This window comes from Danio aesculapii, chromosome 7 (genome assembly GCF_903798145.1).
Source record: "Danio aesculapii chromosome 7, fDanAes4.1, whole genome shotgun sequence".
NCBI lineage: Eukaryota > Metazoa > Chordata > Actinopteri > Cypriniformes > Danionidae > Danio > Danio aesculapii.
In genome coordinates this window covers 66,612,263-66,637,407 of record NC_079441.1, presented here as the reverse complement: position 1 = coordinate 66,637,407, position 25,145 = coordinate 66,612,263, and the positions used below count along the sequence as shown (strand labels likewise).

General features: G+C 37.8%; 1 protein-coding gene across 1 annotated transcript in view; it reads left to right on the top strand.

Moving 5' to 3' along the window:
* LOC130231466 (centrosome-associated protein CEP250) overlaps nucleotides 1-25,145 on the top strand; it is a 275,795-nt gene that overhangs the window by 163,197 nt on the left and 87,453 nt on the right. The window contains 4 exon segments of the mRNA XM_056460798.1: nucleotides 5,648-5,704; nucleotides 11,630-11,689; nucleotides 11,691-11,852; nucleotides 24,332-24,484. Coding sequence (XP_056316773.1) covers nucleotides 5,648-5,704; nucleotides 11,630-11,689; nucleotides 11,691-11,852; nucleotides 24,332-24,484 — 432 coding nt within the window.

Below are 25,145 nucleotides of genomic sequence, written 5' to 3'. Positions count from 1 at the left end.
TGCAATAGGACCGATAGGTTACATTTATTTCACTTCATAAAGTTAATTAATGTATTTACACTACGACATTGCCTACAAAGTCTTACTAGAGAAGTGGGATATAATATCTGTAAATAAATACAAAATAAACTCACACTGAAATGCCATTTGAATAAAACATAAACACTTCCTTCAATGTGTATCAGAGCGGAATATCATGTGTAGTCCACTTTTCAGGGCTCGTATTGTTTGTACCACAAAACCAGACTTACGTTATACATGTATAGTTGTGGGAATAGCCAACAATACATTGTATGAGTCAAAATTATGGATTTTTCTTTTATACTAAAAATCATTTGAATATTAAGTAAAGATCATGTTCCATGAAGACATTAGGAAATGTCATACTGTAAACGTATCAAAACTCAATTTCTAATTAGTAATGTGCATTGCCAAGAGCTAACATTGTACAACTTTAAAAGCAATTCTCTCAATATTTAGATTTTTTTGGAACCCTCAGATTCCAGATTGTCAATTATTTGTATCTTGGCCAAATGTTGTTCCTTCATAGCAGATCATACATCAATGAAAAACATGTTTATATAGCTGTCAGATGATGCATTTGTTGTGGCCCAGGGTCACTATTGTCGAAATAGAACAAATGTCTGATGTGAACACAAGAAATGCTGCATTAGTCATTATTAATGTATTTACTTGCATGAACTAAGAATGAACAGTTGTGCAGTATTCATTTATCGTAGTTTAACATTTACTAATGCATTATTTAAATTTAAAGTTGTGCTTATTAAAGGTATAGATCACCCAAAAATGAAAATTAGACTTTTTTTCTGTCAGATGAACACAGCCGGAGTAGTTTCAAATTTTATTCTGACTCTTTCTGACACTTTTTGCGATGCATGATGTAAAACGTATTCATAGTGAAAGCTTTGGGAATAGATGAAACTCACAGGAACCACTTACCCTGTACACTGCAGGTAGGTGCAATGGTAGGATGCTGATAACAGAGATGAGGATCAACTTGCAGTTTATTTTTTATTTTTATAAAATCCAAAATCGTAGTCAAAGATGGTCAGTACAGGCGGCCAAGCAACATCAAAGAGAAAACAAGGCAAGAATCAAAACATGGAAGGACAAGACCAGGAAATCATGTTGTAATGCTACTGAAAAACAAACAAGACTCAGCTAACTGTATGTGTAAATGAGATGCAAATATACTCCTGGTAATCAGACTATCATGAGCTTGTGTGTGAGTAATCAGGTGTGTGTGGTGTGTGAGGTGCATGATAGTATTTGTGGTCCAGTTCAATGGCAGATGTGTAGTTCTCCACTGATCTGCCCAGGCTAGACTGCTGGTGATTGTGACAGTAGGTCATCAAGGTACACCTCATGGGCCGATATAGGTTTCAGACGGTACAATAACCTTGGATAAAAATGCCACATATCACGGTATTGTGATTAATGCTCTAAAATTAGTTATTTTTTTAAATGTCTGAGTAAAAAAAAAAAACTTTTTTACCCCATTGAACACAAAACGTTTTATTTTAGGAAACATTTAAAATATTTTGGAGCAGTAAACATGTCAGGCTAAATAATTAAAATAAACAATTGGCTTCTGCTGTCTTCATTGATTTTAAAAACACAGATTTATTTACAAAACATAAAATTAAAACTTACAGATACCATAGGAACGGTATAGCAGAATTTTTTTATGGTTTTAAAACCTTGACTTTTCCAAACCGCAGTAAACCTGGAAACTGGTTATCGTCCCATACCTACACCTCACCCATTTTTTTTTTTCAATTACTCTGAATTTAGAATTATTGCATGGGTCACAAACTGTTTTTCACATGCTACACTTTTCAAAATTTCCTGTAGAATCTACAGTAACTTACTGCCAGCGGTTCGCCAGTAACTTACTGTAAATCAATTACAGCAAAAATACTGTATTTACATTATAAACAGCAGTGTTTGTCTTGCTGTATATGTATTTACGGAATTATGTGTATATATTTACTGTAAATCTACAGTAATCTTCGCAATGCAATTTTAAAATACAGTAACATACTGCATAACTGTCCTACAGTAAAATACAGTTCATATTACCGTTAAATACTGTCACTTACAAAAATCATTAACAGTGTATATAATCAGCCTGCGATCTGACATTCTTCTTGTTCACTACACAAAAGTTAAGCAGTCAAATCACATAATCTGACAAAGTGACCAACAAAACACTATGTAACCAGGAACTATATGAATGTCGCATCGGTCGCTCTGCCCTCAAACCCTTGATAATGCTCAGACTCAGAAAATAGCGCAGTTCCTCACATTTGACACACACTTTATTATTTCTCTTCTCCAGTTTGAAGCATCTGCTGTCTTCTGTTATGGACCTTTCATTCTGAGTACCACAGCATTGGTTTTGTCAATACAACAGTTGAGTGGAAGCTCAGGGATCATGCTGCATTGTCTGATTTTTCAGTTTGACCTTCAGACCAAAGATTGGCTGTTTATATGGTACAGTATTCTGACAGTGTCATGTCAAGCACCCGTTGAGAGCTTTCACTCTCCATTTGCTTTCAGTAATGTCTAAAATCCAATCAATCTCTGGTCTTAAGCTGTCCTTCTCTTAGACAAATGCTATTGGAAAAAAGATCAAATGCAGGACTGATGTAAATATTTCATTTGGTAATGAGTCTTTGCTCAGTGTTTTGTGATGCTTTATCTTATCTAAGGTTTAGTTATGATGTAATTTGATTAAAAAGGTTGTTAAAGGGATATTTAACCTAAAAATTAATTTAGTCATATATGTATGTATATGTATATGCGTATATATATATATATATATATATATATATATATATATATATATATATATATATATATATGCGTGTGTGTGTGTGTGTATGAGCAATATCACACGAGTAGCAGTGTGATGTGGCTGTATATAGTGGCGATATACAGCCACATCGCACTGCTACTCATGTGATATTGCGTTTATACAACTACTCGATGGCATAATTGTGTGTATAAAGAAAAAATCAAAGACGGAGAGTCTAAAACCATTTTATTTTACGAAAAACTACTTCCTCCACTCATTCACATCTGCAGCTGACGGTCAGAACAACAAAAACCATTACTCATTCACAAACGTCACTCTAGAGCTAGTATTTGAATGATTCTCTAGCATAATATCTAAGGTGATGACAAAACAGGTTGTTTCTAAGATTATAAGGCTGAACTGCATGAAATGCCATCAGTCTACAGAGATTTTCCAATACTTCTCTGGTGCAATCAGGATTTCACAATAATTAACAACGAAAAAACAAGAGCAAAGCAAACACTGCCAGTTACTGTGGTGTAAATACAGCATTACAAAATACAAAAGAGAGAGATTGACTAAGTATGTCACTTACCTGATTTATAATGATTTGTTCAGCTGTAAATTTACACTGAGAAAATGCTGTATTTCTCCCCCAAGGACTTATTATGTGGTATTAGTATGTGGTCTTTATCAAACGTCACTTTCTTTGGTCTGCTCAGACAGGCTGATGGCAGCCGATGCACTGAATCTGATGCTCTGAAATTGTAAATATTTAAAAATAGGCACTATCCTTATGAATAAACTACATAGTTGCAATCTAAAAAGCTACATTCTCTACTAAAAAAAACCTCAAAAGCACATTATGTTGTCCAACAGCAGCAATATAGTTAAACTGTAGAGTGTCCTCTGCTTGTAACTCTATGTGGGCGGAGTAATACACAAAGGTGAAGAGGCAGTACGAGAGCTGTTATTTGCAGAATATCACACGGCTGTCTGTCAATCAGATTCAAGAACCAGGCAGAATATTGTATAAGGCAGGCAGAATATTGTATAAATATGTATTAAATTTTTACAGTGGTCCGTCGTTAATCATGGGAGTTACGTTCTAAAAATAACCCGCAATAGGTGAAATCCGTGAAGCAGTCTGCTTTATTTTTTTACTATTATTATAGATGTTTTAAGGCTGTAAAACCCCTCACTACACACTTTTTTAACCTTTTCACACTTTTCTCTTTTGTTTAAACACTCACTTAACTTCTACTTTCCTTTAGAAGTCTAAAAGTCCAAATTTTTGTGTGATGGTTAGCATCTTCCTCTGCGTTTTGGGTGCTACCGCAGATGCCTATGACGGTGCAGAACATTTTGTCAACATTGTGTGGTTTGTTGGGGAGAAAACTTGCAAACATACAGTAAGGGACTTCAGAGTCACACTGCTAGAAACCGAAGATTTATGTAATTTTGGCAAGCTGAAATGCTATATATTGACAAGTAACACGTTTAACAACAATTTCTAAATCTTTAGTTTTCACAGTAAGTTTGATTGCGCTGAACTAATACATTTACACCCCAAAGCGGGTCTTTAAAAGACAATAAAACAGACAATATTTATTGTTGTATATTTAAATCCTCATGTTTGGTTTTGTGTCTTAATACACAAATGATTAAAATGCAGCATCTGTCAATGTAAAAGCAGTCACAATATGTATGAAACCGTAAGGCACATTCTTAACAATATTGCACATTGAGTCACACAGCCTGTCTACAGCGATCAATAGTAAACAAAATCTTTTTGTCCTCTGCTAGGAGCATTCATTTATAATGGCACTCTAGTATGTAGTGTTGTTATTGGCCATATGTTTGGATGCAGTTCCAGTATGTAGTGTTTTGTTATAGTTTTTTGTATAGTCTATTATGATGGCCTTCCATTATGTCACGCTTCATTGAGTACCTAGTTTTTAGGTCGCATCCTTAGTTAATTTCGTAATGTTTTCATGACACTGGAAATGCTCTTCAAAGTTTCATAAAGCATGAGCAGAAAATGGTTTCAGCTCTTATGATTAGCACTCATACGTTCAAAATAAACTGTATAAAAATATTGATGTAGTGTCCATGACGTCACTCATAGGTTTCTGAAAAGTACATATGAAGCTACAATTGGGCGGAGACAGTCTTTGCCATCCTGTCAGCAATGATAATGACTGAAAACAATAGTAATAATAATAATATTAATAATAATAATAGGGAAGCACAGTTGCTCAGTGGTTAGCACTGTTGCCTCACGGCAAGAAGGTCGCTGCTTTGAGTCCTGGCTGGGTCAGTTGGCATTTCTGTGTGGAGTTTGCATGTTCTGCCTGTGTTGGCGTGGGTTTCCTCCGGGTGCTCCAGTTTCCCCCACAGTCCAAAGACATGCTGTATAGGTGAATTGAGTATACTAAACTGTCCGTAGTGTATGTGTGTGTGTGTAAATGCGAGAGTGTATGGGTGTTTCCCAGTGTTGGGTTGTGGTTGGAATGGCGTCCGTTGCGTAAAACATATGCCGGTATAGTTGGCGGCTCATTTAACTATGGCAACCCCTGATAAATCAGGGACGAAGCTGATGTAAAACGAATGAATGAATAATTGGATGATATATTTACAGTATGAAGTTTGCATCTTTATTTAATATTCCAGTGTCTTTTTGGAATAAAAAAGAAAAATTTATAAACTGCCTTTCTTACCTGTCTTATTTGTGACAAAAGAGTGTAAAAAACGGGTAGTTCTCTATGAATGAAAAACCCTGCTCGTATGTATTCATCCCTCTGCTCTCTCTCTCTCCTGCTCCAGGACTGTGTAAAGGCCGAGGAGCTGCAGCGACTGAGAGAAGAGCAACTCAAGGACAAGGTCTCTCAACAATCCAGCAGTCTTCCTCACCACCGCTAAGTGCCAGTCATAACCTTGTCATGGTTTGACTTAGAGCTAGCAAGAGCACATGTTACACACTTAACACGAGAACCCACAAAACACACACCTACACGATGGCCAACCATGGCTCTGATCAAAACAACATCTAATATTATGACTGGCTCTAAAATATAATCTGATATTAATGTGCTGCAGAGGCCGGATCTGAGCATCAGGAGGTACAGCTGACGCCAGTCACTGCTCAACAGGACACACTGAAGAGCTGAATACACACACTTATTTTTATATAGAGCTGAAGGCAAAATGATTAGACATTTTCCAAAGGATAGAACTTGTAATAACTAATTTCTTTTATTTTTGCCGTGATGACAGTATATAATAACATACTAGTTATTTTGCAAGATACTAGTTAATTAGGTAATTTAGGCATTGGATAATAGAGGTTTGTTCTGTAGCCCAAATGATAATGGTAGCCCAAATAGCAAATGCTATTGATACTAACTAGTGATACTCATTTCAGTTCATTTTGCCAACCGCCACTCGTTAACCGAATAGTAACGGTTAACTGGTCAGATTAATATTAAAAAAGGAATTGACGTGTCTATTTTGTGTCTGACGCATTAAATTCAGCATTTTAAAATACTAATTTATTTTAACATGTTAACACCATACAGAACAAAACAACTACTGTTAATTTCGTTGACAAAAAATCGTCATAATTTTCGTGACGAACAAGTTTCTACTGACGAAAACGAGACGAAAACTAAATAAAAATTAAGTGATGATGACGACAACTATAATAAAAATATACTGACGTTTTCGTTGACAAATAAAAGGAGACAAGAATGTGATTGAGGGAGGTTTTTTGGAAAATATCCAATTATAATTAATCTTGGTGTATGATTCATGACACAACTGGTCCACCTTTAAACACGGACAATTGTGGCTGATTGCTGACATAATTTTACATACTATTATATAAATAAATAATGCAGATGTAATTTATGGTCTTCAGTGGAAAGCTATATTGCATATTGTATGAGACTCTTTTATTTAATTTTAAGTTTGAATATTTTGTATACACAAATGTATACATATTTAATTAAATTACACTTAAATTCAACCAAATATATTTTAGTTAACTAAAATCTTATGAAATTTAGTCGACTAAAACTAGACTCAACTAAAATGATTCAGAAGACTAAAATATGACTAAAACTAAAATACCTTAAATAGATCACTCAGTGGTAAATATGCATTAAATCAAAGAAACCCCGCCCATGCTTTTATTTGATTGAAGAATGAAAAAAAACGAGACTGACGTAACACGCTTTTTCTGCTCACAGTCCACAAAATTGCAAGCACACAGTGCACAACAGCAAAAACGCAAGGCGCGCAGGGCACCGCAAAATTCTCGCGGTTGTTAATAAACCATTCAAAAGATGCCTCTCTCAACGCAACAATCGCGTTCGCTGTAATCGGCCCCTTTTGCGGCCAAACTTTAAAAATATATATAATATATATTCACACACACACACAACAATATAAATAATAATAATAATAATAATAATAATAATAATAATATATTATAATATTAATAATAATAGAAGTAATAATAATAATAATAATAATAATAATAATAATAAAATCAATAATAATATAATAATAATAGTAAGAATAATAATAATAATAATGATAATAGTAATAATATATAATAATATATAATAATAATATATATTAATAGTAATAATAGTAAAATATAATAATAGTAATAGTAAAATATAATAATAGTAATATTATTGATAGTAATAATTATAGTAGTAACGATAATAATAATAATAATAATAATAATAATAATAATAATAATAATAATAATAATAATAATAATAATAGTAATAATAATAATAATAATAATATAAATGTAATAATAATATAATAATAATAATAATAATAATATAAATATAATAATAATAATATAAATATAATAATAATAATATTATAAATATAATAATAATAATAATAATATAAATATAATAATAATACTATAAATATAATAATAATAATAATATAAATATAATATATTAATAATAATAATAATAATAGTCATAATAATAATATAAATATAATAATAATAATAATAATATAAATATGGTGCATTTCTTTGGACTGTGACGGAACTCTCCACATTCACCAGATCTCAATCCAATAGAGCACATTTGGGATGTGGTGGAACGGGTGATTGGCATCATGGATGTGCAGCCCACAAATCTGCAGCAACTGCGTGATGCTGTCGTGTTGATATGGATCAAAATCTCTGAGTAATATTGCCAGTACGTTGTTAAATCTAGGATTAAGGCAGTTCTGAAGGTAAAAGGGGATCCAACCCGGTACTAGTAAGGTGTACCCAATAAAGTGGCCGGTGAGTGTATATATATGTGAGAGGGTAAACTGAGGGTGAACAGAGGCGCTCTTGTTTTTACAGCACAGGCCTCCACACGCACCAGGACCTCAGTAAAGCAGCCGCTTCAAAGTGCGACCAACCGCCACTTACCGCTGCGTTTTCCTCTGCTCCTCGGACAAGATTACTTTCCAAACAGAGTGTAGACAGCTTGATTAATAGAGGGGTCCACCGAGGTGCCCGCCGCACTATATTTTCACACTTACTTACGCTCGTTTCATTCGCATAGACTTTTATGCGCTGCTCCTTTCACCGCGGGAGTCTGTCGGTTCATGAAAAACAGAGCTCTTTGAGGCGATGTCTGAGAAAACTCATTAAACATTCGAGATGTTGTGTTCCAGAGCTGACGGACAAGGTCGTTTCTAAACTAATCTGCTTTTCATCTGTGTGTGTGTGTGTGTGTGTGTGTGTGTGTGTGTGTGTGTGTGTGGACGTTCGTCTCGGAGTGATGCAACATTCATTAAAAAGATATGTAAATACGGAACGTCTTAACCGAGGATTCTGATGTTCTGCGGCTGAAGCTGTGATGCACTTTCTGGAGATGGATTTAGATTTACACATTTCTTCAGATCAGTGTATTGGCCTCCTTACAGAGCAGGATAGAAAGAGATGAGGATTAAATTATGGGAGATATGGGCAGTATAATGTGATGTTGCGAGCCACATTTAAACTGATGTTTTAGAATAAGTGAAGTTTTTTTCTAAACTAATTTCGAGAGGATCGCGTGCTCATGATTGACCACGGCTGGTCCCGCCTTAGCTAACACACGATTCACCTATCAGATGATTCCTAAAGCCTAGTTCACACTACAGGATTTTAAGCATGATTTGAGCCAGAGTTAACAAGCTCGCCGACAGATTGGGCTGTGATCGGGAAGAAATCTAAGGGTCTCGGCGCTCGCCAGTCTTTATGTGTGAACTACTGAACAACGCGTCAAAGAGGCTCGCTGAAGCATCACCGACACCTCGCAGACGGAAATCCAATAGCTAGCATGCTGAATATTCCAGAGCAGTCGGCCGATTCAACCCCACGTCAGATGTATTGACAAGGTGCAGCCAATAAGAGAGCATATAAGCATGAGCTGAATGGTTGTGTGCTCAGGAGCTCAACAGAAGCGTCTGTGATTGGCCAGAATGGGCATCGATGCACTTTATTCTGCGTTAACACGGACACAAGAGTAGGCTATATTAACAGGGGAACTAGAACTCTGTAACTATTAGAATTACCATACTGATCATTCTGACCATTCATTTAAAACGTCATATTGTCATATTTACATTCTATTGAGATATTAGAATTAAGCTCTCAATGTCTGTCATCACATTTGATGACACCATTACCCTAAAAATATTATCTTTTTTGGTAATACAGCCTATAATTATGTAGTCAAGATACTAGAACACGCAAAGGTCTGGGGCTCGCTTTCATTTTCACTTTCAAACAGGAGCTATTACCCTGCACAGAATATGCCAACACAGGCTCATTGTGAAAACGTAGCCCTGCGGATGTTTATGGAGACAGCGAATTATGTAGGCGGAGGTACGTATGGCTGCATTTAATTTTTTTAAACGAACGCTACGGGGCGGGGTGACGCCGTTCCTTTTCGCGCTTACCAGCTGACCGCTTACCTCCGTATGGAGGGCATTCCGCTTGCACCCAGTTTGTCCCGTTAGCGTGCCACGTCCGTCGGCGGATTTGAGATGCATAGAGGAGTTAACCACGGAGACGGGGGTTCGAGTCCGGTGAAGAGCGGTTCCAGAAAGACAAAAACAGAATCCAAAATATAAAACAAACAAGTGAATAGCAGGGTGAGGATGTGGTTAAAAAAAAAGTCAGACAAGGGCTTTTGTTTTTTTGGATTGCTTTTGAAACGTGTTGGTTGGGTTTAGGGAAGCGGGTGGACGGGTCAATCAATAAAATTGGTTGGGTTTAGGGAAGGGGGAGGGTGGGTCAGCTGATCGTTCACTCAATCAGTCAGAAAGTCTGTCCAAAAATGAGTCGACAGCGGCCTCTGGTGGGTTTACGCGAGAACAGCAGGCGCGAATGGCACTCGCGAGGGAAATTTGAGATCTCGAAAAGCGTACACGGCGACCTCTGGAGGATTCGCGAAAACAAATACTGCAGAAAAAACGTGCCGCCGGGACGTATTTCGCGATCTCCAGAAACGTCCATGGAGGTACGTTTTTAGAATGAGCCTGGGTTGGAATATGCTGTTTTGAAAGATATATCTGAAGTAAATTTATGTTTTTGCTATGAGAAAGTTATGTTTATGTTAGCAGGAAGTTGCTAGGCAATAAAAATGCGTGCATATTTAAAGTCACAGCGAAAAGTAGCAGACATGCATGCAGTCATTTTGACCAATATGGTAATTAAAGGTAGAAATGCTCAATTCTTTACTGTTTTGTAATTTAAAAAATAACAATGTTAGAAAGAAATACAGTTATTCAGGAAACGTCAGGGTGTTATAAATATGTAGTTTTATATAAATAATATAATTTATATAATAAATTACAAAAATTAAAAACTTTCTGTGTATCAATCCACTCGAACCTTGCAGATGAGCGATTGATCCGCTGATGCATCAGCTGACTGACAATGTTTTTAAATGCTTTCTTGAAAGCTTGAAACGCTGTCAGTGATGTCATCAGCACACAAGCAGTGTTCAGCTTTTTCTGGCGACTCCTCCCTCAACATTTCATTGGCTGTGGTTTGGTAGCTGGACTGAGCTGTCGGGGAACTAGTTGTTGTTAGATCTTGTAGTGTGTCACCCTCCTCTTGTGAATCATTTACATAGTGTCGCGTAGTGTGAACACCCCAGCGACTAAAAGACACAAAATCAAGTCATGTAGAGTGAACAGCACAGCGATCTGCCAATGTTTAAAATCCTGTAGTGTGAACTAGGCATAGGTCAACATAAATAATCAGATTTACTTACCTCAGTTATCTTCGTCTTGAAGAATTCCCCCTTCCACCCCTACTGCCTTTTTTTTAGATGGCGGCCTAGTGGTTAGCACTGTTGCCTCACAGCTAATATGTCACTGGTTCAAGTCTTACTAGGCCAGTCAACATTTCTGTGCAGAGTTTAAATGTTCTCCCGGTTCTCTGGTTTCTGGGTGATAATGTATGTTTTCTAATGACCTGCAAAGCCTAGCTCGCTGGTGATCGTGACAATAACGATGGTTTGTTCTGTAGGCAATAACAAAAAAAATTGTTTAACGGGGGCTAATAATATTGACCCTTAAATGGTTTTAATAAAATTAAAAACTTATTTTATTCTAGAATAAAACTAATAAGATTTTCTCCAGAAGAAAAAATATTACAGGAAATGCTGTGAAAAAATCCTTGCTCTGTTAAACATCATTTGGGAAATATAAGAAAAATCACAGAAGGACTAATCATTTTAACTTGTACTGTATAACATTTTGTGTGTGTGTATGTGCACGTAGGTCAGGCATCAGGAGGAGCTGGAGAAGTCTGCATTTGACCAGAAGCAGAAAGAGCTGAAGGGAATGGAGAGAGCGCTGGTACTCAGTCTCGGAGAGCCTCCGGCATGCACACACACTGCTCCAGCAGGCCCAGGACAGCCGAGACCAGGCCGTCAGCAGCCTCAAAATACAGCAGGACAAGAACCACAGCCTGCGGGACGATCTGCACAAACTTCACAGCACGGTGAGGGCAGAGGAACAAAACATACAGGGGGAAAACCGAAGATTTATTGGCGGTTGTGATTAAAAGATGTCTTAGATCACTACCAGCTTTAATGTTTCAGCAAAAATTTCATCAAGTTTTAGGCGTGTAACGATACGATCTGATGCGTATCCCAGTCCTGAACTCACTGAATTCTGCCTAAGTTGCCTAATTAATCTAATTAACCAAGTTAAGCCTTTAAATGTCACTTTAAGCTAAGTAAAATATTATGTACTGTATATTATCATAGCATATATAAAAGAAATCAGTTGTTATAAATGAGTTATTAAAACTATTGTAAAAATATAAAGCTGGGGCTTAATATAATTCAGGAGGGCTTATAATTCAGGAGGCCTTATAATTCAAGAGGGCTTATAATTCAGGAGGGCTTATAATTAAAGAGGGCTTATAATTCAGGAGGGCTAAAAATTCAGGAGGGCTTATAATTCAGGAGGGTTTATAATTCAAGAGGGCTTATAATTCATGAGGGTTTATAATTCAAGAGGGCTTATAATTCAGGAGGACTAATAATTTAGGAGGGTTTATAATTCAGGAAGGCTTATAATTCAGGAGGGCTTATAATTCAGGAAGGCTTATAATTCAGGGGGACAAATTATTCAGGAGGGCTTATAATTCAGGAAGCCTTATAACTCAAGAGGGCTTATAACTCAAGAGGGCTTATAATTCAGGAGGGCTTATAATTCAGGAAGCCTTGTAACCCAAGAGGGCTTATAATTCAGGAGGGCTTATAATTCAGGAAGCCTTGTAACTCAAGAGGGCTTATAATTCAGGAAGCCTTATAACTCAAGAGGGCTTATAATTCAGTAGGGCTTATAATTCAGGAGGGCTTATAATTCAGGAGGGCTTATAATTCAGGAGGGCTAATAATTCAGGAGGGCTTATAATTCAGGAGGTCTAATAATTCAGCAGGGCTTATAATTCAGGAGGCCTTATAACTCAAGAGGGCTTATAATTCAGGAGGGCTAATAATTCAGGAGGGCTAATAATTCAGGAGGGCTTATAATTCAGGAGGGCTTATAATTCAGGAGGGCTAATAATTCAGGAGGGCTTATAATTCAGGAGGGCTTATAATTCAGGAGGGCTAATAATTCAGGAGGGCTTATAATTCAGGAGGGCTAATAATTCAGGAGAGCTTATAATTCAGGAGAGCTTATAATTCAGGGGGGCTAATAATTCAGGAGGGCTTATAATTCAGGAGGGCTAATAATTCAGGAGACCTTATAATTCAAGAGGGCTTATAATTCAGGAGACCTTATAATTAAAGAGGGCTTATAATTCAGGAGGGCTAAAAATTCAGGAGGGCTTATAATTCAGGAGGGTTTATAATTCAAGAGGGCTTATAATTCAGGAGGGCTAAAAATTCAGGAGGGTTTATAATTCAGGAGGGCTTATAATTCAGGAGGGTTTATAATTCAAGAGGGCTTATAATTCAGGAGGACTAATAATTTAGGAGGGTTTATAATTCAGGAAGGCTTATAATTCAGGAGGGCTTATAATTCAGGAGGGTTTATAATTCAGGAAGCCTTATAACTCAAGAGGGCTTATAACTCAAGAGGTCTTATAATTCAAGAGGGCTTATAATTCAGGAAGCCTTATAACTCAAGAGGGCTTATAATTCAGGAGGGCTTATAATTCAGGAAGCCTTGTAACTCAAGAGGGCTTATAATTCAGGAGGGCTTATAATTCAGGAAGCCTTGTAACTCAAGAGGGCTTATAATTCAGGAAGCCTTATAACTCAAGAGGGCTTATAATTCAGGAGGGCTAAAAATTCAGGAGGGCTTATAATTCAGGAGGGCTTATAATTCAGGAGGGCTTATAATTCAGGAGGGCTTATAATTCAGGACGTCTAATAATTCAGCAGGGCTTATAATTCAGGAGGCCTTATAACTCAAGAGGGCTTATAATTCAGGAGGGCTAATAATTCAGGAGGACTAATAATTCAGGAGGGCTTATAATTCAGGAGGGCTTATAATTCAGGAGGGCTAATAATTCAGGAGGGCTTATAATTCAGGAGGGCTTATAATTCAGGAGGGCTTATAATTCAGGAGGGCTTATAATTCAGGAGAGCTTATAATTCAGGGGGGCTAATAATTCAGGAGGGCTTATAATTCAGGAGGGCTAATAATTCAGGAGGGCTTATAATTCAGGAGAGCTTATAATTCAGGAGGGCTAATAATTCAGGAGGGCTTATAAATCAGGAGGGCTTATATTTAGGAGGGCTAATAATTCTGACTAAAACTGTAAATAAGGAAGAGGAGGTCATGACCCATGAGTGTATGGCTGAGGGTCGACAGGTCTCCTGACTGTCACCCCTGACCTCTACTCGTTCACACATCAGCACACTGGGGGCCAATTAAGCTGAGCTCCACACCAGTGTCCAATCAGCAGACCAGCTGAGCAAACGAGCTCTTTCAGCTCCACCTTCTTCCCAAACAAACTTAAAAAAGCTATTGACCTCATTCTTCAATGCGGAAGTGCGCTCGTTTTTGCGATTGTTTTAGAACGTCTGATTCAGTTGCCTATGGGAGAAGTGACTAGGAATAATAAACGGCAGAAAACGGTCAAACATCTTGCTCTATACAAACAAGTGTCTGCGTGACTATACAGACAAAATAAAATAATATAATAAGAAAATATCAATTTGCAACATCGATCAGCATAACTGATAAAAGCTATTTTTAACATTGAATGAGACCGGAAGTTTCTTGCCAAAAAGATTCAAATGGCTCTACCCACTCGTACAGGGAGAATAAGGTGAATAGGTGCCTCCCAAATCGCATACTTATGCACTATTCTACGCCATTTTGTAGTATAAATAGTGTAAGTTGTGCGTTCACACTGAAAACTTTAAAATTAATAGGTGTACTTTAGTTACCCGGATTATGCACTCATTCAACCGGTAAAATAAAAGGTGGAATGTTGGACACTTCACACACTCAACAGTAGCAGCTTTGCTCATGTAGAAAAAGGGGCGGAGCTATCGGGCGCACATGTTGGATTACTTTTAGTTTGCATTGTGAAAGCAAAATTCTCCTACAAGAGTGATTATAGCACCTCCCGATGGTGAATGCGCTTATACTCAGGGCAGGTATTTTTGGTACTTTGGTCATGCTTTGACTTTTTGGTCATACTTTGGTTTCACTAATTTGACAACCGTCAAACGTCATCAGGGAAAGGGTTTCTGCTTGGTAAACGTCATCAGGGAAAGAGTTTCTGCTTGGTAAAAAACCCATTAGTGCTCCATTTAGGACGACACTACATACATATACTCTGCTGTTGAGTGTGTAAGTGCATAAGTACATAGTGCATAAGTGGATAGTGTATAGTGTGCCATTTGGGACGCAGCTTATATATTTAAACGGGATATTTAAGCATAATTTAGCACATACTGTTGTACACTAGAGTTCCTCAGTAATATCCTTACTACTAATACTCCTTATTTTAAGTAAGTTATACTTTTTATTTTATTTGATAAGAACCACAGGGATTTTTTTTCTAATATCTGAAAGTCTAATACCGTTTTAGGTTTCAAGTATGAGATTTAAAAAGTCTATTGTCCAATATATCAACATGAAATTGAAGTATTAATTCATTCTTTTTTTTTTCGACTTAGTCCCTTTATTAATCTGGAGTCGCCACAGCGGAATGAACCGCCAACTTATCCAGCATATGTTTTATGCAGCGGATATGCTCTCATTCACACACTTCCACAACGGACAATTTAGCTTACCCAATTCACCTATAGCGCATGTCTTTGGACTTGTGGAAACCCACATGAACACAGGACTAACATGAACACAGGGAGAAAATGCAAACTCTGCACAAAAATGCCAACTGACCCAGCTGAGGCTCGAACCAGCGACCTTCTTGTTGTGAAGCGAGAACGCTACCCACAGTGCTACCGTGCTGCCTGAAATTAAAATATAAAAAATCATATCTAAAATCTTTTTTCTATGTAATTCCGAGATGTGTTAGACTTTCTCCATTCATTTCTTACGGTTAAAGGGATAGTTGACCAAAACATTCACCCTTAACTTGTTCAAAACTTGAGTTTCTTTGATATTTTGAAGGCGACTCAGTGGCACATTAGGTAGTGCTGTCGCCTCACAGCAAGAAGGTCGCTGGTTCAGTTGGTCAGTTGGCATTTCTGTGTGAAGTTTGCATGTTCTCCCTGCGTTTGCGTGGGTTCCCTCCGGGTGCTCCGGTTTCTCCCACAGCCCAAAGACATGCGGTATGGGTGAATTGGGTAGGCTAAATTGTCCGTAGTGTATGAGTGTGAATGAGTGTGTATGGATGTTTCCCAGAGATGGGTTGCACCTGGAAGGGCATCCGCTGCGTAAAACATGTGCTGGATAAGTTGGCGGTTCATTCCGCTGTGGCAACCCCAGATTAATAGGGACTAAGCAGAAAAGAAAATGAATGAATGAATGATATTTTGAATAATGCTGACACCCACTGACTTCCATTGTAGGAAAAAAAAATACAGGAACACTTTATTTTGATGGTCCATTTGAGTATTAGTAGACTGTCTGCTTAAAATCTATTGATACTACTACTTTAACAGACATTTAACTGACTATAATAAACTTTGCAAGTACACATCAACTTACACTAACCCTAACCCCAACCTAACAGTCTACTTATAATCTAATGAGAATTAGTTTGCATGTAGATGCAATGTAACTTAAATTCAACAAACGGACCATCAAAATAAAGTGTGACCAAAAATACTATGGAAGTCAATGGTTGCCAACAACCAGCATTCTTCAAAATATCTTCTTTTGTCTTCAACAGAAAAAAGAAACCCATAAAGGTTGAGAACCACATGAGGGAGTAGTAAATGATTAGGTAACTTAAATATTTGAGTGAACCATCCCTTCAGCTTGCATTGAGATCAACCTATTTAACCAACATAGGCTCACTGTGAAAGCTTAGCCCCATATACATTTCTGGAGATCACGAATTATGTAGTCAGAGGAATGTATCTTTAAAACGAACGCTATAGGGCGGTATGACGCTTACCAGCTGTCACGCTTTCACGCTTACCAGCTGACCACTTACCTCCATATGGACTGGTTTTCCACTGGTACCAGTTTGTCCAGTGGCTTGTTGTGTATGTCGACTTGTGACGTGGTGCGGAGTTGACCGCGACTACGGAATTCGAGTCAGGCGAAGAACAGTTCCAGAAAGCAGGGTAAGACAAAAACGAAAGCCAAAAAATAAAATAAACAAGTAAATAACAGGGTGAGAATGTGGTAAAATCTGAAAACGTGGTAAAAAAAAGATTGCTTTTTAAAACACTATCGGTTCGGTTTAGGGAAGGAGGAGGGTGGGTCAGTTAGTCAGTCAGTCGACAGCGGCCTCTGGTGGATTTACGCTAGAAGAACAGGCGCAAATGGCACTCACAAGGGAAATTTGAGATCTCAAAAAGCATACACAGCAGCTTCTGGTGGATTCACGAAAATAAAAACTATAAAAAACGTAGCTCCTTGGACGTATTTGTCGCACTCCAGAAATGTATATGGGGTACGTATCCATAATGAGCCTGGGTTGCGTTTAACAAATGATAGATCATTTTCAGTAATGCAATATGGATAATAAAATCACTACTTCTGTTATACTTTGACTTTAAAACCCCCATATGCTCTATAATTTATTTTTCATTCTTCACTTAAGAGTAAAAAATGAATTAATATTGATTGCAAACACTGCTGGGAGCATGTTTAGGTGAATACAAATATTTTCAAAAATGATATTAATACTCACTGCACACATTTTCCTCACAATTGAGATATGCTAAATGAATCCTCAGAGATTTTTATCCTTCTATTGAAAGTCCAGGTGGGCGTCACAGTGGCGCAGTGAGTAGCAAGATCGCCTCACAGCAAGAAGGTCGCTGGTTCGAGCCTCAGCTGGGTCAGTTGGCATTTCTGTGTGGAGTTTAAATGTTCTCCCTGTATTCGCCTGGGCTTCCTTCGGGTGCTTGGGTTTCCCCCACAGTCTTTGCAGCTGGAAGGGCATCTTCTGCTTAAAACATATGCTGGATAAGTCGATTCATTCCGCTGTGGCGACCCCAGATTAATAAAGGGACTAAGCCCAAAAGAAAATGAATGAATGAAAGTCCAGGTATGCAATCAGAAAACAAGTCCTTATGCGGGGTTTTTACTGTTCCAGCTTTCAGGTTATTTTATGTCCATAATAATATTGTTTTTTCTGCAGTAGTTAAACTCAAACTGTTCACCTTAAAGTTATGTTTGAAACCTTAACATGGCCTCCAATAACAACCCCTATAACATGGCCCACAGTCCAATTACTTGCCAAATGCTCCACGGACCCCTGCTACTTGAATTTGTTTTGTGTCTTTCTTAATGATTACCGTGAGCAATTTGATTAGACCTTCTATTTTCTGCTTTATATCCTGCATCCGCTCACAGAAAGACACTAAAATCATATTTTTATTTGAAGTTGGATCATTATGTTTTGGAATAAAAGGGGCAATGGTACTTTAGCAGATAATTATGTGTAATCTACAATCATTTCGAATAATAACACACAAAGTGGTTGAAGCCCACGTTATCCAATTTGTCATTTAATGCGAGATCTGCTGCTCGCTCTCCTCAAAAATTGAACCATTTCGTCATATAGAGATTTTTACCCCCTTTTTCTTTCTTTCGTTTGGATTGAACCCTGCTGATTTTAACTGACGTCTGTTTAGGTCTGTTAGCTGGGTCAATGTGGGGACAAACTACTTAAAATACAGTAGTATCAACATTTTAAATGATATCATCATAATTAAAAGTAAATATTTACTGTTTGCTTGTTTTTTAGTAAATCATAAATTCTAATTATACTATTCTGATCTGATATTATTATTCTGATCTGATATATAAAAGATTGTAACACTTTAAAAAGAATACAGCATTTTTAGATGTATTTATAAACTGCTTACTAGCATCTGTAAATGTAAAAATTAATGGTGATGAATTGATGAAGTGATGAATTAAGTACATTTACATTTTACATTTACATTTTAGTCATTTAGCAGACGCTTTTATCCAAAGAGACTTACAAATGAGGACAAGGAAGCAATTTACACAACTATAAGAGCAGCAGTGAACAAGTGCTGTAGGCAAGTTTCAGGTGTGTAAAGTCTAAGAAGCAAAGCATTAGTACATTTTATTTATTTTTTTATTTTTATTTTTTTGGAGAAAGAGAGAGGGCACAGTTAGTGGTATCGCCAGAGAGGCAGTTGCAGATTAGGAAGGAAAGTGGAGACTAAACAGTTGCGTTTTTGCTAATGCTTAATATGTTATTCATGTTGTGTAGTTATTATAAAATGTTACCAAAAAATTGTCAGTTTATCTTTTAATGAAATTATGATGCAATAAGTTAGGGTTCTTTGATGGCTAGAAAGGTCAATGTATGTGCGTATAAATGATAGTTGAGGTGAAATACAATATTTTATTGAGCATTAAGTTAAATATTTATACTAATAATATATTTTTTTATAAATTTGATATGCCACTCATAATATTTGAATGCAGATCTTGAAGAACCATTTCACAAGGGTGTAGAAATCTGAAATTTGTGTAGGAGCAACTAATTATCTCGGCTCATGAATATAAATTCATAGCAGTCACCTAGTGTTTCATAATTTGCTGAGAGGGAAAATAGATGCAAACTACCCAGCAGGCACACAATGTCATGAGATGTTAATATTAGTTTAGATTTTGGTCGTTACATCATTCATTCATTCATTAATTTTCTTGTCGGCTTAGTCCCTTTATTAATCCGGGGTCGCCACAGCAGAGTGAACCGCCAACTTATCCAGCACGTTTTTACGCAGCGGATGCCCATCCGGCCGCAACCTATCTCTGGGAAACATCCACACACACTCATTCACACTCATACACTATGGAAAATTTAGGCTACCCAATTCACCTGTTCCGCATGTATTTGGGCTGTGTGGGAAACCGGAGCACCCGAAGGAAACCCACGCGAACGAACGCAAGGAGAACATGCAAACTCCACACAGAAACGCCAACTGACCCAGCCGAGGCTTGAACCAGTGACCTTCTTACTGTGAGGCGACAGCACTACCTACTGCGCCACTGCGTCGCCCTCATCGTGATATCAGGTGACCAAAATTCAATGTCTAGCTAAAGTCTAAGGACAGCGTTATTTTGATGTCCAATAGCGATGTCAAATGACGTTGATATTTTGTTGATTTTAGGTTGTGTTGGAAAGTGACCAAAATTCAACATCGAGCCAACATCTTAAACCAACGTCATATTGACGTCAAATACTGATACTTATTCATCAGGAATGGCAACCAAAATGTCTGATGGACACCATAGTGCTAGCATACACACAACGTCAAGCTGTAACATTATTAGACGTTGATTAGATTTTAGGTTGAACGTTGGACATCAATGTCTGCCTGACGTTCTGGCGTCAACCTGATTTTCATTTCCAAACAAAATGCAACGTCCCCATGACATTGGTGTACAATGTCAATCTGACATCATGTTAAACATCATACACCAACGTCATATTGACGTCAAATACTAGCATTTAGTCAGGTATGGCAACCAAAATCCAACGTCTGATAGACGTCATAGTGGTAACGTCCACACAACATCAAGCTGTAACATCATTAGACGTTGATTTTTGGTTGATTTTAGGTTGAGTTGGAAAGTGACCAAAATTCAACATCGAGTCAACATCTTAAACCAACGTCATATTGACGTCAAATACTGATACTTATTCATCAGGAATGGCAACCAAAATGTCTGATAGACACCATAGTGGTAACATTCACACAACGTCAAGCTGTAACAATATTAGACGTTGATTAGATTTTAGGTTGAACATTGGACATCAATGTCTGCCTGACGTTCTGGCGTCAACCTGATTTTCATTTCCAAACAAAATACATCATCCCCACGACATTGGTGTACAGTGTCAATCTGACATCATGTTGAACATCATAAACCAACATCATATTGATGTCAAATACTAGCATTTATTCAGGTATGGCAACCAGAATCCAACGTCTGATAGACGTCATAGGGGTAACGTCCACACAACGTCAAGCTGTAACATCATTAGATGTTGATTTTTGGTTGATTTTAGGTTGGACATTGGACATTGACGTCAGCCTCACGTTGGGTTCTGACATCAACCCAATTTTCATTTCCAAATAAAATGCAACTTCCCCACGAAGTTGAGGCACAACGTCAAACTGACATCATGTTGATGTCCTGTGCCTGCTGGGTGTAGCCACTTACCATTTTGCCAATGCCAATATTTGACAGCAGTTATCAGGTATTAAAGTCACCTCTAAATCAATCATTTTTATTTTTAATAGAGTATTGCAGTATTTGTAATTAAATAACAGTTGGAAAATGTGTAATATGCGGGTGAAAATATATGTATAAAGGGGATTACGTGATCACATTTTTGTTTTACATAAACATTTTCAAAATATTTATGTGGGATTCACATGACACTTTTGTGTTTTCTTGATAAAAGAGCCACTAAGAAGTATCCATTAATTAATAAGAAATCCTAACTAAGAAATCTTAACTAATAAGAATCCATTAATCTATCTCCTTCCACTTGGTTATATTTTCCGCAAACACCAAATTCATTTTCATTGCTACGCAGATGACACCCAGCTCTACCTATCAACCAAACCCAACCACAAACTCCCACCTTCATCCCCTACTAACTGCTTTCCAGACATCAAATCCTGGTTCACCACAAACTTCCTGAAATTAAATGAGAATAAAACTGAACTTCTACTTATAGGTACACGATCCACTTTAAACAAATCACATAGCTTTTCCATTCCCACAGATGATTCTGTCAATACCCCCTCCCCTTTAGTTTAAGAGTCTGGGAGTCATCTTCGACAGCACCCTTTTATTCAATGCACATGTTAATAATGTCACCCGGTCCGCTTATTTCCACCTTCAAAATATAAATCGTTTACGTCCTTCCCTCACACCTCATTCAGCTGCCATTCTTGTTCATAGTTTAGTCACCTCCCATTTAGATTACTGTAATTCCCTTCTATTTGGCCTCCCTAAAAAAACTTCATAAATTACAACTAGTACAAAACGCTGCAGCCTGTATTATAACAAAAAACCCCTCTATCTGTCACATTCAATTCAATTGAATTCACCTTTATTTGTATAGCGCTTATACAATGTAGATTGTGTCAAAGCAGCTTCACATAAAAGGTCATAGTAATAGGAACAGTGTAGTTCAGTTTGTAGTGTTTAAGTTCAGTTCAGTTGAGCTCAGTTCAGTGTGGTTTAATAATCACTACTGAGAGTCCAAATATTTAAGGGCAAATCCAACGATGCGCAGCTCTACAGATCCCGAACCATGCAAGCCAGTGGCGACAGCGGAGAGGGAAAAAAAACTTCACTAATGGCGGAAGTGAAGAAACATCACACCCATTCTCCAACAACTTTACTGGCTTCCCATCTTTTTCAGAATTAATTATAAAATACTTCTTCTCACTTTTAAAGCCATCCACAATCTTGATCCTCCATACCTTGCTAATCTTGTTCATGTCGCCACACCTTCTCGAACACTCAGGTCTTCTTCTTCCATTCACCTCACTGTTCCCTCTGTCCGCCTTGTCACCATGGGGAGCAGATCCTTCAGCCACTCTGCTCCTCAGCTTTGGAACTCACTTCCTCCTGATCTCCGTAATTTAGACTCTCTTTCACAATTTAAAACCAAACTCAAAACACATCTGTTTAGAACAGCTTATTCTCTTTAACCCACTGCATTTTTTAAAAGTTTGTATTGTATTTTATTGACTTTTATTGTGTTTTTATTTGAACTGATTGTTCTAGCTGTCCTGTACGGTGACCTTGAGTGTCATGAAAGGCGCCTTTAAATAAAATGCATTATTATTATTATTATTATTAATTGTAATTGTAATTTAATTATAATTTGAGACCTGATTTGTCAGGGATATGTCATAAAAGGAAAGAAAAGTAACTTTAATAACCCAATGAAAACGACTGAAAAGTTGCATTCCCTGGAGATATTGTAATCCTATTGAAATGGGAACTTCAAACCACATTAAAATAAAATAATATCTAGAAAACATGTAATGTGTGAAGAGTTTAAAGTGAAAAAAAAGATTATGTGATCACATTTTTTGTGCAAATAACCCAGGCTCATACTGAGAACGTAGTCCCGGGGACATTTCTGGAGACCACAAAATACGTAGCCAGGGGTACGTACGGCTGCATTTCATTTTTATAAGCGAACGCTGCGGGGCGATGTAACGCCGTTCCCTTTGGGTTCCCTTTCCGTGTGGAGGGCTTTCCCGCTGCAACCAGTTTGTCCGGTTAGCTCTTCGTGTACTCTGGCGGACTCGAGGCGCAGAGAGGGGCTGACCACGACGACGACGACGACTGGGTTCGAGTCCGGGGAAGAGCGGTTCCAGAAATCAGGTAAGAAAACAAAAACAAAATCCAAAAAATGAAGCGAACAAGTTCGTCACAGGGTGAGAACATGGTCAAAATCCGAAAACGTGGTAAAAATCAGACGAGGGCTTTTCTTTTTCTGGACGGCTTTTGTGAATCGTCGTTAGTTGGGTTTAGGGACGGAGGAGGGTGGGTCAGCCTGCCGATTGGCCGGTCGCACGGTCAATCATTCTGTCGTCCAGGCAGACAGGCGGAAGGTCGTTCCACAGCGGCCTCCAGCGGGTTTACGCGAGAACGGCGCGGGAAAAAGCGCGCACAGCGGCCTCTCGCGGACTTGCGAAAACAAGAACTGCAAAAATACGTACCTCCCGGGACGTATTTCGCGGTCTCCAGAAACGTCCCCCGGACTACGTTCTCAGAATGAGCCTAGGTTGTTTTTGTTTAACATTGAAAGTTTCAAAACATTTATGTGGGTTTTACATGACACTTGAGTTTTTTCTATATATACGAGGCACTATATATAAGTATTCATTAATCGTAATTTGAATTTATTAATAATTTGAGACCTGATTTGTCACGGATATGTCATAAAACGAAAGAAAAGTAACTTTAATAACCCAATGAAAAAGGTTTAAAAGTTGCATTCCCCTGTGATATTGTAATCCTATTGAAATGGGCAGTTCAGACCACCTTCTAAGAGATTAGAAATATCTGAAATGTTCAGTAATTGTTGCCATGACCTTGCCTTTTCATGTTTCCCTTTTATCCGTTTTCATCAGTTGTATTGACTGTTTATAGTCTGCTGCAGTATAAGATGTTGTTTGAAAAAATAAAGCAGCAAGCCGGCCCAGATCAGAGAGAAACAGAGCTTAAAAACTGATCAGCATCGATGCACATCCATATATACATCAACAAACACACTGGCATGATGCAAACCTGACCTACAATAACATCTCTTGCATCTGTGTTTCTGTATCTGAACAGTTGGTAGAAAAGGCCTCTACAGTGTCCAGACTCGAGCGTGAGCTACAGGACGCAGAGCATCAGAGGGATCTTCTGGACTCCAGAGTTTCTGAGCTGAGCTGTGAAATCCAGCAGCAGAAGAAAGACTGCAGGCCCCAAACAGAGCAGGATGAGGTATAATGCCATGAATTCTTTGGTATAACCAGGGATGCACATAACTGGTATGCTGGTGCTTATGTGCGATTTAAATTAAAAACAGGGACCAGATATGGTGTCACAACCAGGCCAGGTTCTCCCCACTCAGTCACCATAGTCATCACAGTCACCACAATCACCCTGATCATAGTCACCTGCATTTTGATTAGCCCCGCATCTGCACATCATCGCCGTCCATTACCTCAGCCCCATAAAACCATCAGCACACTCCATTCTGTGCCCAGCCTCATTACTACTATGAAGGACTGCACTCTCCTTACAATCAGTGTCTATATTCTATTAGAAAGTACTCATCGCTCCTGTTTCCTTGTGATCTCCATTGTCTGAGTCTCTCCTTCCTATTTATGTTTAGATTTCAATTGTACAAAATATTTACATATATATACAACATACTCCCACTGGCCACTTTATTAGGTATACCTTACTAGTATCCGAGTTGGACCCGCTTTTGCCTTCAGAACTGCCTTAATCCTTCATGACATAGATTCAACAAGATACTGGAAATATTCCTCAGAGATTTTGGTCCATATTGACATGATAGCATCACGTAGTTGCTGCAGATTTGTCGGCTGCACATCTATAATGCGAATCTCCCATTCCACCACATCCCAAAGGTGCT